At 40.8% G+C, this 15,601-nt stretch overlaps 1 protein-coding gene across 1 annotated transcript; it reads left to right on the top strand.

Annotated features, from left to right (window-relative positions):
- Window positions 1-609: 609 nt before the first annotated feature.
- On the top strand, window positions 610-14,586 carry qrfprb (pyroglutamylated RFamide peptide receptor b). Its single transcript, XM_022191002.2, has 6 exons — window positions 610-1,260; window positions 2,969-3,127; window positions 5,787-5,848; window positions 7,016-7,251; window positions 10,063-10,160; window positions 10,263-14,586. The coding sequence occupies exons 1-6, from the start codon at window positions 891-893 to the stop codon at window positions 10,658-10,660; spliced, it is 1,323 nt and encodes a 440-aa protein (XP_022046694.1). The 5' UTR covers window positions 610-890; the 3' UTR covers window positions 10,661-14,586.
- The last annotated feature ends 1,015 nt before the right edge of the window (window positions 14,587-15,601 follow it).

A 15,601-nucleotide genomic window follows, 5' to 3' on the forward strand; every position in this document is an offset into this window, starting at 1 on the left:
ATATTTTCAATCGCAGTCAGATCAGGTATACAAGGATAAGAAGAATTACTGTATTTTTAAAATTCTCCAAGTTTCTTTTATTCATTGAGTGGAAGGTTGCTAGTTTGGGTCCACTGGTTTTGCAGCTGTACACTGTAGAAAATCTGTAGACTATAACTGTTTTGTTTTGTTTATGGTTACAATGCAAATGAACAGTTTTTTCTGTGATTCTATGAGTCATTATCTGTAAGTAAGCTATATATATGGCAAATATGTGTGTGTGTGTGTGTGTGTATACACACACACACACACACACACACACACATATATATAAATAATTTACAGTCAAATGTTGTGAGAGAACAAATTACTGTATAATAAAATAGGGATTTTTCTTTTTATCATTTAGTATATTTAGAGTTTCATCCTGTTTTATAATTGTTAACATGTACTTTTTTGTTAAGGATAGTCAAAAAGGCTGGGGCTATTTTGAAGATTGTCAATGTCTCTTTAAATAGCTCAGAGAAAAAGAGTTAATGAGAAATAGCGAATATCCTGCAGGCTAATTGTGAGGATCTGCATAACTGAAGCAGATCCATCATTGGTCTGTCAACCTGCCTCTGGTCAGCTGAGCACACACACACACACGCACGCACGCACGCACGCACACACGCACACACACACACACACACACACACACACACACACACACACACACAGACGCGCGCACAGACACACACAGTGAGAGAAAAAGAAAAGGCAACAGCTGCAGCAGCAGTAGCAGCAGGTTTGTGGGAGGTGAAAGAAGCAGCGCAGCGTCCAGATGCTCCTGTAGGTTTAACAGAAGCTGTCATCACTGACTTTTATATTTCTTTCCGCTCTCCAACAACTTCCTCTGTGGGACTGAAGACATGGCAGCGGCAGCTTCCACCGATTCTGGACAGGGGTCCACCAAAATAACTCCGGAAGTGCTGCAGGAGACGCTCCAGCTGTACAACCTGAGTCGCCAGGAGTTCATCAGCACCTACAACATCCAGCCGCTCGTCTACATACCCGAGCTGCCCTACAGCGCCAAGACCACCTTCGTGATCATGTACGTGGTAATCTTCGTCCTGGCTCTGGCTGGAAATAGTTTGGTCATCTACATAATTACGAAGAAGCGCGCGATCCAGACGGCCACGGATATTTTCATCTGCTCCCTGGCTGTCAGCGACCTGCTCATCACTTTCTTCTGCATCCCCTTCACGCTGCTGCAGAACATCTCTTCTGAGTGGTTCGGAGGTGAGTTGACTTTTTCAAAACCATGTCACGGAGGAAAAGGGGGGATAAAAAAAAAATGGAAATGAAAATGCAAAAGCAGACTCACACTTAAACTGGAAAACTGGACTCATACTGTAATTCACTGTGGATAAATTTAAAAAAAAAATCACCTTCATCGCTGTTTGCATTAGATTAAACACTCAATTGCATTAAGCTTACAGAACACAAGGATTTATGATAATAATGCATGCAAAAAGTATTAGTCTGTTACTCATATTAGCTATGCAAATTCCTGCAACTCATATCCAAATAATGAGTGAAAGCTCCATGGCCCAAGCAAACAGGTTGAATGATCTCAGCCAGCAAGCAGAGACAACATATTGATCCCTTCAGGGAATGAACTTTAAACGAGAACCGAGTGCCTCAGCAGGACCTAATGCATCAAATGACACATAAGCCCTTGTGTCTCCTTAAGGCTAAACTATGGAGAGAGAGAAGAGGAAAAAAGAAAAGGTCAGAATGCCTATTTTGAGGCAGAAACCTGCAGGGAGAGAGGGCAGGAGGGAGCTGCTTAAGCGCTTCTGGCTCCAGCCGAGCATCCAATCATGTTTTTCCCCTCAACTGTATGGAATTTGAGATGAGGAGAGAAATGATATGAAACGTCATTTTACGGAAAAACGATATTGACATATTACAGGCAGCTTTTCTTGATATAATCAGTCTTCTAGCGTTATAAAGAGGTGGATGAGGGACAGCTGTGATGCTCGTTTTGAATTTTGAACACTGTATCAGATTAACCAGCATCATGAAAACTGCAAAATTAAATATCAGCATCAGCTCAGAATACAGTCGTGTTCTAAAAGTTGTTTAAAAATGTTCATTTCAAAGTCTGTTTCACATGTTTTAAGTGTAGATTGAAGGTGAATTCTTCCTAGTGAGTGCAAACACCAGCATGCATATAACATGATAAGAGCAGGAATAGTATTATGCTAATTCCACTACAGGAGAGACCTAATGTTCTCTCTACAGTTGGGTGGACATATATATATATATATATATATATATATATATATATATATATATATATATATATATAATAGCATTAATTAAGGGGCAATGACAGACTTGTTTCCCCAGTCGTTCTAATTGGAGGTGAGAGACACTCCAATTAGAATAACAGGTGCTGTCATCTCACCGTGTAACAGGTTGTTACTATTGCAAAATTGTTGGATCTCATCACATTTGGCAGCCTTTCGGTTACCGTTTCGACACCTGACAACATATAGCATCTTCTGTGAACAGCGAGTGATAATTATTAGTCTTCCAGGCAAATGACTGCATATCTGCTTAACACTTGTCATCATTATGGCCAGCAGCAGGCATTCAGTGTATCATGGCAAAAACCGAAGCAAGCCCAAAGCACGTGCCTCCACTGAAAGGTGGTCACAATTCGTTCAGAGTGCACCATGGTGGGCTTCTGTGTTTCTGCTCTGGCTCTGTGCTTCATTATGTGTGAAACGTGTCACCGCTCTGTTCTGTAATCAGCTATGATTGCGCCCCGCGATTTCAATTCAATTCCCCACAGGAAGATTAAAAAGAATGAGGAAGAGCTCGTGTCTGGTTCCGTTCAACGCGACAACATGAGCGACGCAAAGTGTTAATAGAAATGCATGTTTTTGTGCTGTTTATCAGCAGGCCACTGTTTAATCCCTGTGTCTATTTTCTGTAGGAGTCCTGGTTTGCAAGACAGTTCCCTTTGTGCAAACCACAGCCATAGTGACAGGCATCCTCACGATGACCTGCATCGCCATTGAGAGATACCAGGGCATTGTATTCCCGCTGAAAATGAGGCGGCAGTACTCGTCCCAAAGAGCATTCAAGATGCTGGGTATGTGTGCAGGAGTGGCTCATCACGCTGTTAAGAGAGCAACCTCTGCCCTGTGTGAACAAACAAAACAAATGAAAGGCGGCGTTGATTCACTGAAAGCGAATAAACACGTGTTAGGCCTCTGGTGTACTCGCAGCGAGCGACTTCACATGTGCACGTTGGCCATTTTGTTCCTTTATGTCTTGTGCACCCAGCATGAACACTGTAGTTTCTCAAAATTTAAGTAACAAAATAATAATCCTGTAGAATAATCCATGTCTGTCTACGTTCAAGGAAAAAGCCTTCAATGAAAGCTGAAATGTGCTTTTCTTGGTTGCGTGGAAACAAACATGCACAGGATGGTTTGATGTTTGTCTTGCACTTGTATGGGTTTTTAATAACACTGTTTGCATGGCTTTTATTTTACACTTCAAAGCCACATTCCTAAATGGACATAAATTAACCAATCAGCTTGTCTTATGAGCAGACCTGATGCATTGTTAAGGTGGTAATTGTGCATCTCAGCTGCTCTGCAACCTATAGTTACTTATGGCAACCTTGAAACAGAGATGCTAAGATTGCAAAAAGCAAGTAGACCACAGACAACAACGATGCAAATGCTTCTGTGCACATCTTTAGTTCCACTGTAATCCCTCAAACAATCCAGGAGCCACATTTGTGTATATTAAGCAACAATTATGTGAAGTGGAGGTAAAGGCCCGGTCACACCGCCCGAACTTTGCTGGAGCATTCCTTGAACGGTAGGGAGGGGGGCCGAATTTCGACAACGCTCGTCACTGTGCACAAAATGGGAAAAAAATCGAAAACACGGGCGTTGACCTAGCGGTGCACCGCTAAAGCCGGCGTTGCTTTAACGTTGGTTTAGCGGTAGCGAGCGGTAGCGAGCGGTAGCGAGCGTTGGTTTAGCGGTGACGCGGCGTTCTGCGCATGCGGGCGTTGGCTCGGCGGGGGTATAAAGTTGGTTTAGCGGCATACCGCTTGTGACCAAGCTCCACCGAAGCTTGTGCAACGTTTAATCGCCGCCCGGGCAACGTTGGCGAAGCAGCGGTGGTCCAGCGTTCAAGATTTCTGCGTTGGCCTAGCGGACCCAAGCGTCCACGAACTTGCGTCTTGCTGCCAAACTTTGACTAGGCGTTGGTGGAGCAGGGGTGAACTTTGCCGGGGCGGAAAATTGCCCCCTCCTCACCGCTCGCAATATTTTGTGCAGCTCAAAACTTTCAGAGCGGTAGGAGGGCCCCTCCAGAAACATCAGCGGTGGCCGAGCGTATACGGCGTTGCTTTAACGGGGGCCAACTTCTGTCAAACGGTGGTGAACGGTTACGAGCGGTGATGAATTTTTTTCACCGTTCACGAAACGCTCCAGCAAAGTTCGGGCGGTGTTACCGGGCCTTAATCCATTAAGACCTCACTTCAGCTTTCTCTGCTGTCATTCCAACCAAAGCAACGTAGTCACCTCCCAGATTCTTACCACGTTTACGTATGTTGACGCTGTGTAAAACTGGAAATCCACAAAGACGCTATTTTTTTTGTTTACCCACAGATGACAGGGCCCAGTTCTGCCCAGTAGAGGATTTATTTTATTTAATCCTTCATGCACAAAAATCGGCATTTGCATTCTTACTGCCACACAAGCAAGCATGAAAATTATGCAGCTTGCAAACACCTCAAGTGCTGATAACAATTAGTAGTCAGTATTGGTCTCTATGTGTTGTTTGTTGATATACAAAGAGAAATGAGTACGTAAATGTTACTCACGCTGCCTTTCATTAAAGATGCCAAGTATAATTTTGAAGAAAAAGGTACACTACTGTTCAAAAGTTTGGGGTCACCCAGAAAATGTAAAATGTTTTCCATGAAAACTCACATTTTTATTCAAGTGGTAACATAATTGCACAAGGGTTTTCTACTCATCAGTTAGCCTTTTAACGTGATTAGTAGTTCTCACAATGTAGCATTAGAACACAGGCGTGATGGTAGCTGGAAATGTTCCTCTGTACCTCTCTGTAGATATTCTATTAAAAATCTGCCATTTCCAGCTAGAATAGTCATATACCACATTAACAATGTCTACACTGCATTTCTGATTAATGTTATTTTAATTGGGAAAATTGCATTTCAAAAATAAGGACATTTCTAAGTGACCCTAAACTTTTGACAGTAGTGTATTTATTGGTGACATCTCATTAACAATGACATTTCAGAGTTACTTGCCAAGAGTGTTGATCATCTGCCTTTCAGTCTTTAAAGTAAGAGCTAAATCATATTCCTTCACAAGAGAATGAAAAATCTATGCTCTTAAAGTGTTTTTGCATGTGAGATGGTGAGACAGAACTTATAATTATGTTTCAGGTAGCAAAACAAAACAGTAAAAGTATGCCTAAGTATGTTGAGATTGCACTGTCGGAGTTCATAACAAAGATCTGTGGAGGAGAAGAGACGGCGGTCCACATGATTGACAGGTTTTTAATTATTCAAGAGAGGAATTTAATTTTGTAGCTGCTGTGGCTCCGGTTTGGCATTAATCACACAGAGGTTACTCTCCTTGACGGTCCTTGGCTGCCACTACATTTATCAAATTGTACATCCTGTATACTCAGCGTAGTGGATCCTGCAGATTGTATCTGACCATATTACATATCTGTCCGCTTCCTGTATGCAGGGATTGTGTGGTTCGCCTCAGTGATAGTGGGTTCACCAATGCTGTTTGTGCAGCAGCTAAAGGTAAGTACCTTTCTGAACAATGACAAAATTGCTTTCTATAGCTTCCTTCAGCTGTGACTGCACAGCATACTAACCACAATTTTGATACGAGTGAACGTCAAAAGCTTGATTCAGCTCCAGAGAGATTAGAATTATTTTCATTATCAAAACTGATAATCTCACATTACTGTATCTTGCACAGAAGGATACAGAAATTTCTTCAAAGGAGTTCACATTCCTGATGGTAGCCCCACTGTGCATAATGGAGGAGGTTCAAATTGGCATTAGCTGAACATTCAAGCCTTAAGCTTACAGCAACGGGTGAATGCCTCTGCAGGATATAGGAGTTTTAAAATCTGGCTCTGTTACTGCAGTGATACACTGTTAGCGCTGTGTTTTTGTCAGCTAGCATAGATTAATAACCAGAGCTCAAGAGGGGTGCCAGCGTTGGCGGAAAAACCTAGAAAGCGTCCAAGAAAAGTTCCTGATGCTGCAGATTTAAAAGAAACTTACTGTAACCTTCAATGGAAGAATTACAATCTAAAGTAGAAGGTTATGAAAAGCTCAGTCCTGTTATTTGAAATTTCAACCTGTAAAAATATCCTCATACTCAGTCAACAACAGATATACATTTTTTACTTCCATCTAATCAAAACTGCAAATTAGAGCATAAATAACAGTATAACGATGGGTCACTGATGATCAGAAAGTTCTTCACTGGAGTGTAACTTTTATGAGACAGAAATGAAACACAATAATGTCACATTTAGATTATCCATAGCAGTACTGGGGAGCTTGTTCAGTGAATCCTTGGCTGTAAGTTGTGATTCAATAATAGATAAAATCCAGTCCAGGTGCTGAGACTACTAGATGATTATTGTTGCTTTTCTATTCATAAACACACTCCTAGATGTAGAAGTCAGTGAGTGCACAGTCATGCAGATTACACATGCATGCATGCATAAAAAAAAAAACACCTTAAGAGTCTTTGCCATGGGCTTTGTAAGCAACTCTTATTGGTTGTTTGGATGTGTCTGTCTAAACCCTCCTCAGGCACTCCAAATTTTGTAAGAAACAAATAAATTGTACATCAAATGTGTCCCAAAGTATCATGTTAATACCACCCAGTAAATCGGAGCATTTATCTGTCTTAGTTGTTCTAAAATCTGTTCCTGCTCCCTCTGTCAGGTGAAGTACGACTTCCTGTATGATCACTACCACGTCTGCTGCCAGGAGAGTTGGACATCTCTCACCCATCGGCAGGTTTACACCACCTTCATCATGGTGGCTCTTTTCCTGCTGCCTCTGGCCGCCATGCTGTTCCTCTACACGCGCATCGGCATCGAGTTGTGGATCCGCAAGAGGGTTGGCGACACCTCGGTCCTCAACACCATGCACCACAGGGAGATCAGCAAGATCTCAAGGTGACCACGGAGAAGTGTTTTATCTAGTCATCATGTCTCTTGATAGATAGAACATCTTTTTATTTTGGTTTGCGTCACGGTTAGCGAAATTGCCAATGCTTGTGGGTGGGAAGCTAAAAAACGGGTCAGTGGTCCATGTTGTTACATTGGTTGGACAGGTCAAGTGTTCAAAGAAGTTACAGATTCTGCACAGTTTGGACAGTATTTTCACTCAATAGTAAAGCAAAAAGTCATACTGAAAACAAAAAAATAAAAAAGCATCTATGTTTGACAAATGGGAAGATTCACTCACATTCTGTAGCAACCACAACTTTTTATCAATATACTGAGAATAAAATGGTATTTCTCTTCTTACATTTTGAATTGATTTCCATATTTGTCTCCTGTCTGCTCTTCACGGCCTACAGTTCAACCCAGTTCAGCAGAACATCCCAGAATTTTTGTCATGTGACTCTTGGTCACCGCTGAGTCACCAATGGCTTCTTGCCTGCAGAATCTGTTTTAAGCGAAGACTTTGTTTTTGGTGATTTCTTTTTTTTTTAAAAAGCCATGTAGGGTAATGGGATTTTGATAAAATATTCAGATTTTAAGCTTTGCTGACCTTTTTTTCTTTAAACATTTTGAACTGTTTGAACTTCTGAGGAGGACACGAGACAGGCAGCAATATATACAGGGTGTCCCAAAAAATGTATACACCTTTTAGCAGCTGATGAGTAACTGACCTCACACTATTAGGATAACTACAAGACAAAATCTACGCAATGAGACCTGCAACAGTCACTGAACTGAGAGCAACTATTGAACAAGAATGCACGCAAATACCAAGGGAACTTTTTCATGATGTGTGCTATTCCGTCGCTTCGCGTTGTCGGCAATGTCTGGACCAGAACGGACATCAGTTTGAGAACAGGCGGGGACAAAACAATCGAATGATGTTTGCAAATTCTCTTACATGTTGAAAATTAAACGAATTATAATAAATACTTAGTTTACAATTATTTAAAGTATGTATACATTTTTTGGGACACCCTGTATTTTACTAAAACAACAACAAACAAAAAAAACAACAACAACCATTTAATCAAACACCCACATGTGTTACCAGTACTGGAAAAACATTGTGACTCTACATGCTTTGGATATTTTACACCTTACATTTGTAATTGGCTTCCATTTCCTCTTTAGCATACACTGCCTGCAGTTCAGTCCAGTTGTTTTGTTTTGTTTTAAATCCCAGAATTTTTGTCATGTAACTGTTGCTCACAGCTGAGTCACTAATGTCTTCATGGTTGCAGTGAGAAGTACAGATTTTTACGTCTTTTACAGAATTTGTTCAAAGATTGTTTTTCGTGATTTTTTTTAAAAAAAGAAAAGCATGTAGGGTAATGTAATTGAGAGTAAATTTTATAATTTCAAGCTTAACCTTCTATGCCAAATCTGCTCTTTTTTCGTTTCTCCAACTGGCAGTGATTATTTTCCAAAAAATTTGAATAAACTGGAATAAACATGTACATCGTTTAGCCAAATGTGTTCTGGAATAAAACCGTGGCTCTTTATGCTATAGATATTTTATTTTGTACATTTCATTTGGTTTCCGTGATTATCTCCTGTTTGCTATACTCTACTTGCGGTTCATCTGAGTTTTGATGAAAAGTCCCAGAATTTTTGTCACGTGCAGGTTGGTCACAGCTGAGTCTACAATGGCTTCTTGGTTGCACAGAGGAGTGAAGAATTTTGTAGCGACTTTATTTTTAGTGAGTTTTTAAATGATGTCCATTTGATAAAATATTCAGATAATATTCAGATTCTCCACCGCTTGACACAGATATGCTGTACATGGACTGCCTTTGTCGATAATCTTTAAACCGTGGTCACCTTGAATTGTTTGAACTTTCAGAGAGGACAGGCAACGATTCACCATTGGTTCCAATTCAAAATTTAATAACAGGGGCATGCTTTCAGTGCCTAGCAGCAGGACTCAGGCCTGTAATTTGCCACAGTGTCTTGAGAATGCCCGTTCAGTAAGGGCAAATCAACAGAGAGTGGCTAAGTACATTTACTAAGACCGACAACAGAGGTCAATGATTAGAAATCATCTGGGTTTGGTATATGGAACAGTGAGGCAGGAAGCTGGAGGAATTCCCCAACGCACTAGACACTGGTCAAGATGCATAATTATACTGCAGGATTAGGTGGTGATGGGGAAGTGGTGGCTTGTGGAATCATAGATGTGAAAGGCAGAATGAAAAACAATGATTCAAGAGCCTCTTGGTGACCTGACAAGTCACCAACACCTCAGCGGTAGTGCAATATTTTCTCCTGGTTCTGCGAATCCCAGCTACTGCTCCTTGACCACAACTTTTTCTATGAGATGACTGGTGCATTCTCCCGTTTGGCCTATGAAACATCACAACTACTGTTTTGTTTGCATTAAAATATATGTGAAACATCCATGGAATCTTTAAAGTAAAATCTGACTGGTTTCCTTGTTGGAATCTGTAAGCAGAAGAGGAGTTACTGATAGATCTCAACAATAATCAACCCCTGTCACTTGGAAAACATAAAAATTTCTACTTTTAAACTGTCATTTCCAAAAAAAAAAAAAAAGGCAGACCTTTCAAGTGTGTGATTGTCAGGTGTGTGATTTTTTCACATTGACTCACTGTTGCTGCTCACTCCAGCACTTCAGTGGGAAAACAGTACCATCATCAATGTTATTAGCTGCCTTTGTTGCTTTCTGGTTATAACAGGAAAGGCTTTCATCTAGTTTCAAAGAAAGATCAGACGATTTTTTGCTTTTACATTCTGCAGGAAAAAGAAAAGAGCCGTCAAAATGATGGTCACAATTGTGCTGCTATTTACGATTTGCTGGGCTCCGTTCCACACAGTCCATATGCTGTTTGAGTACTGTAAGTATTGCCCGATGCATTAAAGGTCAATGGGAGTTCTTGATGTATGTCAAACCTCATTTCGTGCATCAATCTGAGTCCTCTCTGTGTCTATATGTCCAGATGACCTTGAGAAGAAATACGACGGAGTCACACTCAACATGATCATCGCCGTTGTCCAGGCCATCGGGTTCTTCAACAGCTTCAACAACCCCATCGTCTACGCCTTCATGAACGAAAACTTCAAGAAGAGCTGCGTCTCCACGCTCTCCCACTGCGTCCGGAAGCCCAACCAGCAGGTCGACGTCATGGTGGCACCCAGGCTGAGCGTGCAGTTCATCAAACCCCAAAGCAGAGAAGCCTTCATAAAACCGGACGATGGCAACAGCTTGGAGCGGCCCTCAGCGGAGAAAGGCCCTTCAACTTCATCGCAGGGGGAGCGCTCGCTGGAAATGATAGGCGAAAAAATCTCCACCATCCAAACGGAGCTGCCTGCAAATAGCTCCAGTGAAGTCAAATGAGGATGAAGTGGAGCAAAGTTCAGGTGTTTGAACGGTTCAACTCAACCCTCCTGTTTGCTGTCGATCCCTGGCGCTTGGCACAAGCAGCCACGAGTGTGTCAGACATGATTTAAGTCTCTCAGTTGCGGTTCAAAAGGCTCAAAAGTCCAACAGAAAGACAACAAACTGTATCTCTGCAGTGGCAGCGGGACTGTGAATGGATATTCATTAAAAAGAGGCAGTTTTACTCCAAAAACTGGGAGCATTCAGGAACAGTGGTCCAACAGGCAATTAATGATTTTTTGACAGTGGGGACAGCCAAATAAGAGCACTTTGTTGGCAGGTTAACAAGCAGGAAGCAGTTTGGTAATTTTTCCTTCATTATCTACTCATCATCCTTTCAAATCGCCCACTGACCACTCAGAAATAATTTCTGTTTTCTCTCAAAAATTGCAGGACATCCAGCCTCTCCCATACCTGTTTTCCACCAAATTATTTCTGGTTCTTAAACTGGTTCCATTCAGGATTCTTGAAATGTTGGTGTCAAACAGTGAACAGGCTCCTGTCTCCACCAATGATGGATCAGTATAATTAAGAACGCACTCAACAACAACAGAGAAGCTTTGCACATCGTCTTTATTTCCAACCAGTAATGACACTCCCACTGATGTCGTGGCATTTCAGGTAAAGGAACAAAGCTGGGAACGTTCCAGGTTCTCAATCAATTCATTTTTGCTTGAAACGCTCCTAGTGGCTCAAAATCAGACGTGCAGATCAGAACAGAATGTGTTCCCTGTTGGTGGTGAAGGGCTTTCAATAAGCATTAATGGTGCATGAGCGGGAACCATGCTCAATGTCATCCTGAATAAGCTCAGACTATAAGTACGGTGTTCTTGTAGAAGGGAAAATGTTTGGAAATGTCACACAATTTAAAATGGCCTTCATTCATTCAACTACTTACATGCAGTTTTCAACACCGCAGCTCAAAGCTCTTCTCTCCTTTGCCAACAGATTGTTCATTTCACACAAAAAAAGAGAAACTTTGCAGCAACTTGTATATCACTCGGAACAAACAGAGATGAGACGCACAACAAGGAATACATAAAGCAGCTTTTTCTAACAGTAATGCAAAAAAAAAAAAAAAATCCAACTCCTGATCTATTTTCTTTTTTTTTTTTTGATTGTGCATATGAAGTTATTACATCACTGATAGGGGAAGGAATATATTTAGTGTGTGAAAATCCTGCTTATTATGAAATTCGGTCACATCTCTACCCCCTATAGAATGTACTATAATGTATTCTGGGGCTACAGGTCATAAATGCAGCACAATAGGTTTCACTGGGCTTTGGCTTTCATGCTTTTACAGAATCCATAAATCCTGTCCACGTTATCCTGATTTGAAAAGTCATAAACGATGCCACTGGTGAACGTACATTTACACTGATCAGTCAAAACTAGAGAGGACCAGATCATGTTTCTCTCCCCAGTTCCAATCTGATTCATTTACTATTTCACATCTGCTCATACCCAGTTGTAATCAACACCATTTTCCGAGATAATAAGCACTTAAAGTCCATTAAATTCTTAAAATCGATCTAATCTCTATGGTTGTCGACCTTAAAGCTCGGCAAAGCATTAAGAAAATAGCATGAGCTCCACAAGCTCCAAAAGACATTAAAATCCTGTATTCAATACATGTATGTCAGAGCATATATTATACATTAGCTGCAGTACTTGGAACCTCTTACTGTTTGACACTGTAGTGACCTGAGTGGACGACAAGCAAGCAGAAAGTGTTGTCGGAGTTTCGCTAGCAACAGGCACCATGACAGGGACAATTTTTTAAAGAAACGTGTTCCAACACAACTCACACTTTTTCATTTTGACATGTGACGGTGGAGGACAACAAAAAATTAGGCTTAGAAAAAAAGCAGATGCTGACAAGTTAAAAGATGCTAATGATAGACCCCGAATTGGATTGATGATATCAGCTGAGGCATCCCCAGCCAAAAAGCATTTCGCAAATATTGTTAAGCCACCAGCTCCAGCCTGTAAGGTAAGAACTGGTGGCTACGTTTATATTCCGGTTAAGAAAGGGTTTTTGACTGCATATAAATGTAGGCATTGACGTGGCACTGGGATGGCAGTAGATTCTTTAGCTTCTGTGGGTTGTGGGGTGGGACGTCCGTGGATTAGCCATGTGGATGCTCGATCACACTGGGACTAGGGGATTCTCTAGGGACTCCGGGTAAACTCCTCGGACTCTTTCTCCTTAGGCAGTTTTTGCGATTGCCCTTGCTGAGGGAGCCCAAGCAAAGCACTGCAAAACAAGATCATCAATGTAATTCACTTAATCTGTGTATATTTTGCCTGAACAGTGTAAATGCAAACGGAAAAGTCCTGCAACAAGAAAACAAAAGAGATGATTTAACTCCTCTGCATTTTGGAAACAAATGATCTCTCCTTTTATATAAAGCACAGATTAAAAAAAAAGAAACAAACAAGACAGAGCACAAAGGCAGGTCTTAAACTGAAATGGCAAACATCTTTTTCTTTTTGGTTATAATTTGGGTAAATGGCTGTCCGTGTGAATACGTAGGTGGAACAGCTAATGAGTTTTGCAGCATGTAAACATTTTTCAGATCCAAAGAGATTAATTGTGTTTTAGTCAAATTTGCATCCATAAAATGTGAAGTGAAAGAATGCTTTGTTGTGGAAAAAGTGCGAATGTTGAGCGCTTACTGTGAAGGCAAACTCAGCTTTAAACATGAGGATTGTCATTCATTCATACAGTGATAAACGCTTCATAGGCCGCCTATTCTCACTTCCAGAAACTAGTCAAATCAAGAATCTTTACTGTCATTATGCAATTAGTTTTCACCAGTTACATAATGAAATTTTGTTGGTAGGACCAGCTTAAAAGTCAACATTAAAAGACGTGGACAATAAAGCATACAGTGCATTAAAAAAAGGTAAGAAAATATATATGCAACAGAGTGATTACAGTGCAGCAGTGCAAGGTGCAATTTCAGTTCCTTCTCATCTCAAGCTTTTAAAGTGAATGTGTGTGAAGTTGTACAGAGTTTACAGCTCTGTGTTCACATTTAAAGCTTAAGCACAGTCTCACCTCTGCATGTGTCTGTGATGTGACGCTACATGTCTTTTATAGAGTATTTTGAGCACATCATAAGTGTGAGCTAAACCAGATGGGCTTTGTTTGTAGGGTCAGAGAGGCGGAAAATGAAGTGGATCCTTATAAGAGATGTTCTGTGCTGCAAGACAGTACTAGTGTTAGTGTTTTGTTACATGCTTTACAGAGTTCCTATAAGCTCAGACCTGCCATCTCTGCAACACTGGCCAATGAAAGTGAGTTTCTTTGTTCTCTATTTTTCTATAAAAGTTGCAATTTTGTGTTTCTTCTTAGAGAGCTGGAAGATTCAGAATATTTTACCATATTCTTAATTAAACAAGAGCTATAAGAGTTACAGGTAGTTTTTCTGTACTGAACCATGAATGTAACTACTCACAAATAAGAAACAACCTTTTTGAAAAATGCTTGTGTGCAGTAAAATAAAAAAGCTGTTATACACATGTCTGTGAAGCAGCTTAGATGTGGGATGATCACAAACACTTTTATTCCTGAGCTTTTAAGGTGAAATGCGGGATCAGTAACAATGTGTTTGCTCAATAGTCCTGTGGGATATTTTTGTAATGTTCATGTCTTAAGATTTAAGTTTAATCTTGGTGTTATATTTAAAACTGCTTAGACATTTTGTAATGTTTGGCAATGACAGTGTGGCTTTAATTCACCGTTCTGTGCAGAGTTGAAATAGGCTGCGCTGAATATCCAACCGATTTAAAATCCTTTTTTCCTTTCTTTTATATCTTTGTCTTTGCCTTTTTCTTCTTGTTAAATTCAACATTGAATAAAAACACCCATTTCAGTTTGTTTCTTTGCTTTTGCAATGTAGTGGGTTAAATCCACATGGAGTCCTCTTATACATGTAGGTATTGCTATTCCCCATCAGGAGTCACAGACTCATGATCCTCAAGGTGTGAAAGCACACCTTGAGGATCATGACATCATGTGTCTTGTGATTATTAGCTGAATGTTAATGCCACTGCTTTAAATAAAGGTCTCTGAATTATTCATGAAAGAATTTCTGATCTGGGCAGACAACAGCTCCCTCTGTGGCAGCTCATGGAAGTATCACAAAACAGGAACACTGAGATTTGCTCTCTAAAAAGTAGTCAGACGCTTACATACATAATCCCTACTTTCTCAGTTAGCACACTGTTCAACTGAATTTTCTTTAGTCCAATAAAAAAGTGATGTAGAAGAAAGTAATTACAAGGAGCACTTAGCTGCAATTTCCATTTACTGACTTGCAAGTCAGCAAAAACTGCTTCGTATAGTTCAAATACAGATTTCTACTTTGGACAAGTGCTGTTTCAGCAACTGTAAAGTTGAATATAGAAGCAAACTGTGGCAATCAAATGACTGAAAATATGTAAGTTCGATGTGGGAGAAGAAATACTCCACATAGTAGTCAATCTAATGCAGATTCCGTCCTGGTTGTAGAACGGTGGATCAGCTCCTTACTCTTGTGGAGCTGCTGAGGGGATCAGGGGAGTTTGACCTGCCAGTCCACATGTGCTTTGTGGATGTGGAGAAGGCCTATGACTGTGTGCCTCGAGGGGCTCTGTGGGATATACTGTGTGAGTATGGGGCACCGAGCTCGCTGATACGAGCCATTCAATCCCTGTACAATCAAGGTGAGAGCTGTGTCATACTCAGCACAAAGTCAGACTCGTTTCCTGTGGGAAACATGGGAATGTTTCCCACAGGAAACGTGGGAACATGGGGAACATGGGAATGAATACGGTGCATCGCTATAACCAATTCTGAAGCATCAAACTATTGAAACACTGCACATACAAAAGAATAACAGTTTGTCT

The sequence above is a fragment of the Acanthochromis polyacanthus genome, chromosome 19 (genome assembly GCF_021347895.1).
Source record: "Acanthochromis polyacanthus isolate Apoly-LR-REF ecotype Palm Island chromosome 19, KAUST_Apoly_ChrSc, whole genome shotgun sequence".
Taxonomy (NCBI): domain Eukaryota; kingdom Metazoa; phylum Chordata; class Actinopteri; family Pomacentridae; genus Acanthochromis; species Acanthochromis polyacanthus.

Excerpts from the sequence above, each read along its gene's own strand:
- qrfprb (XM_022191002.2), top strand. The coding sequence starts at position 891 with ATGGCAGCGGCAGCTTCCACCGATTCTGGACAGGGGTCCACCAAAATA. Across the intron at positions 5,849-7,015 it reads TGTTTGTGCAGCAGCTAAAG|GTGAAGTACGACTTCCTGTA; the intron begins GTAAGTACCTTT and ends TCCCTCTGTCAG. Across the intron at positions 10,161-10,262 it reads CCATATGCTGTTTGAGTACT|ATGACCTTGAGAAGAAATAC; the intron begins GTAAGTATTGCC and ends CTATATGTCCAG.